This window comes from Kryptolebias marmoratus, linkage group LG8, assembly GCF_001649575.2.
Source record: "Kryptolebias marmoratus isolate JLee-2015 linkage group LG8, ASM164957v2, whole genome shotgun sequence".
Classification (NCBI taxonomy): domain Eukaryota; kingdom Metazoa; phylum Chordata; class Actinopteri; order Cyprinodontiformes; family Rivulidae; genus Kryptolebias; species Kryptolebias marmoratus.
In genome coordinates, this window is record NC_051437.1 from 400,554 (window position 1) to 402,278 (window position 1,725).

General features: G+C 39.9%; 1 protein-coding gene across 1 annotated transcript in view; it reads right to left on the reverse strand.

The window, feature by feature from the left end:
- The window catches only part of LOC108251520, a 4,726-nt gene extending 4,171 nt beyond the window's left edge, over positions 1-555 (reverse strand). The window contains exons 1-2 of the mRNA XM_037976874.1: positions 464-555; positions 141-375 (exon numbers count right to left, since the gene is read on the reverse strand). Of these exons, the coding sequence (XP_037832802.1) occupies positions 141-375; positions 464-555 (327 nt within the window). The remainder of the gene's footprint in view (positions 1-140; positions 376-463) is intronic.
- Between the last annotated feature and the right edge of the window lie 1,170 nt (positions 556-1,725).

Here is a 1,725-nt window from a genome sequence, read left to right on the forward strand (position 1 = left end):
TCTTAAATATTGAAGCCACGCCTCCTTTTTTGTGTTTTCAAAGAGCTGCTTCTTAATGTCACTGAGAGGAAAGATGAGAGTCCACACATTCTGGATCCAAGTCCACTCTGACTCATGAACTGCAGCTGCAGGAGACTCACCAGAACTCTGCCGCCTTGTTTCAGGTGGATGTGAACGCCGTTCACTTCCAGTGTCACGCTGTCCAGAAAGCTGACATCTTTAAGACGACGCTCCAGGAAGTAGCCAACCACAGAGAGCCCCTGGATCTGCAGCAGATGGTAGTCACACCGATCCTTTACAAAGTCCAAGTGGCTGGAGAAGTCGATGACAGTAGGGCCCGTCAAAGTGCAGATGGAGGGTAATGGGGTGATACACCTGATGGAGACAGAAACAAACATCATGAGCTGCTGCTGAGGGCTGCAGCCACCAGGGGGCACTCTACTGTTGAAGATCTCTGACTGACAGCCACAGTGTGGACCTGATGGTGGCGCTAGAGGAAGCCCCACTGATCACAGAGGCAGCAGCTTCATGATGTGGAATCAGGTGGAGCTCCATTTAAGCAGCAGCAGGAAGCAGTCAGGATTTTATTGGTGCCTGATTCATCTGAAGAATTCAGCTGTAAATCAGCAGCAACATTTATCTGACTGATATCAGCCTCACTGTTTACTGATCTCTTTGCTCCATCACAGCTGCATCTGAGCTGAGCTCACAATCCCAACACTATCTGCTGCTCCTTCACAATAAAAGCTTTCTGTAAAACACACTGGAGCTCCAGTGAATCAGAGAAAATCTAAAAATCTGTCATCAAGCCTCTGTTTGATCACAGCTCTTTCTTTTAAATATAGCGGGGACATACTTACACTCTGCTGAGACATGTCTCCGTGGGTCCACAGGTGGTGTTTTCAAGGACTGCTGTCCGAGAACACCTGAGAGTTGTACAGGTTGCTGGATCAGAGCTCACGTCTGTATCAGGTGTGTATGTAACACCTGAGAAATAAAGAAACATCTATGTTAGCTTAAAAATGCAGATTTCTCAGTAATTTCTCTTCTGTAAACAAACCAAACAAAAACATTTAAATATTACAGTTTCACAGAATCATAAAGTTCATGTTTGGATTCAGAGATTTACCAACCTCTGTGTCTGCAGCCGCTGAGGTCTAAGTAGTCGTAATACTGTCCATTAGACTCAGTGTTTGTAACATTCAGTGTATCGACTGTGATCCCGTTTAGTGTAACAACAAACTGTGTATAAACCACAGAGCAGAGACGATATGATATGAGATTAAATCTGACTAAACAAGTACAGACAAAGAAAACACTTTAGAGACTTTGTTAAGGTTAGATTTTAATTTAAATTTCATTTATATAAATTTACACCAATATCCTTTTTAAATAGAATAAAAAGACCTTCATAGTCACACGTGTACCAGGAGAAGGAAAAATCATCATCAGAGCTGCTTGGGACACAAAGTTTGCTACATAAAATATTGTCTGTAAGGAATTAAATATCTTTCAATATTTTATTGTCTTAAAAAACAATTATGCTAGTATGCTATATTATGCTATTTATGTCTATATGAACAATTACAAATAATGAGAATCATTATAAATATAAGTATGTAAACAATCTAAACCATAGCTGGTTCAACAGTTCTATTTTTTATTTTTAATGTTCTTAAGAAATAAAATATTTAAAAAATTAAAAACAATTCCAAAACAGCAAAA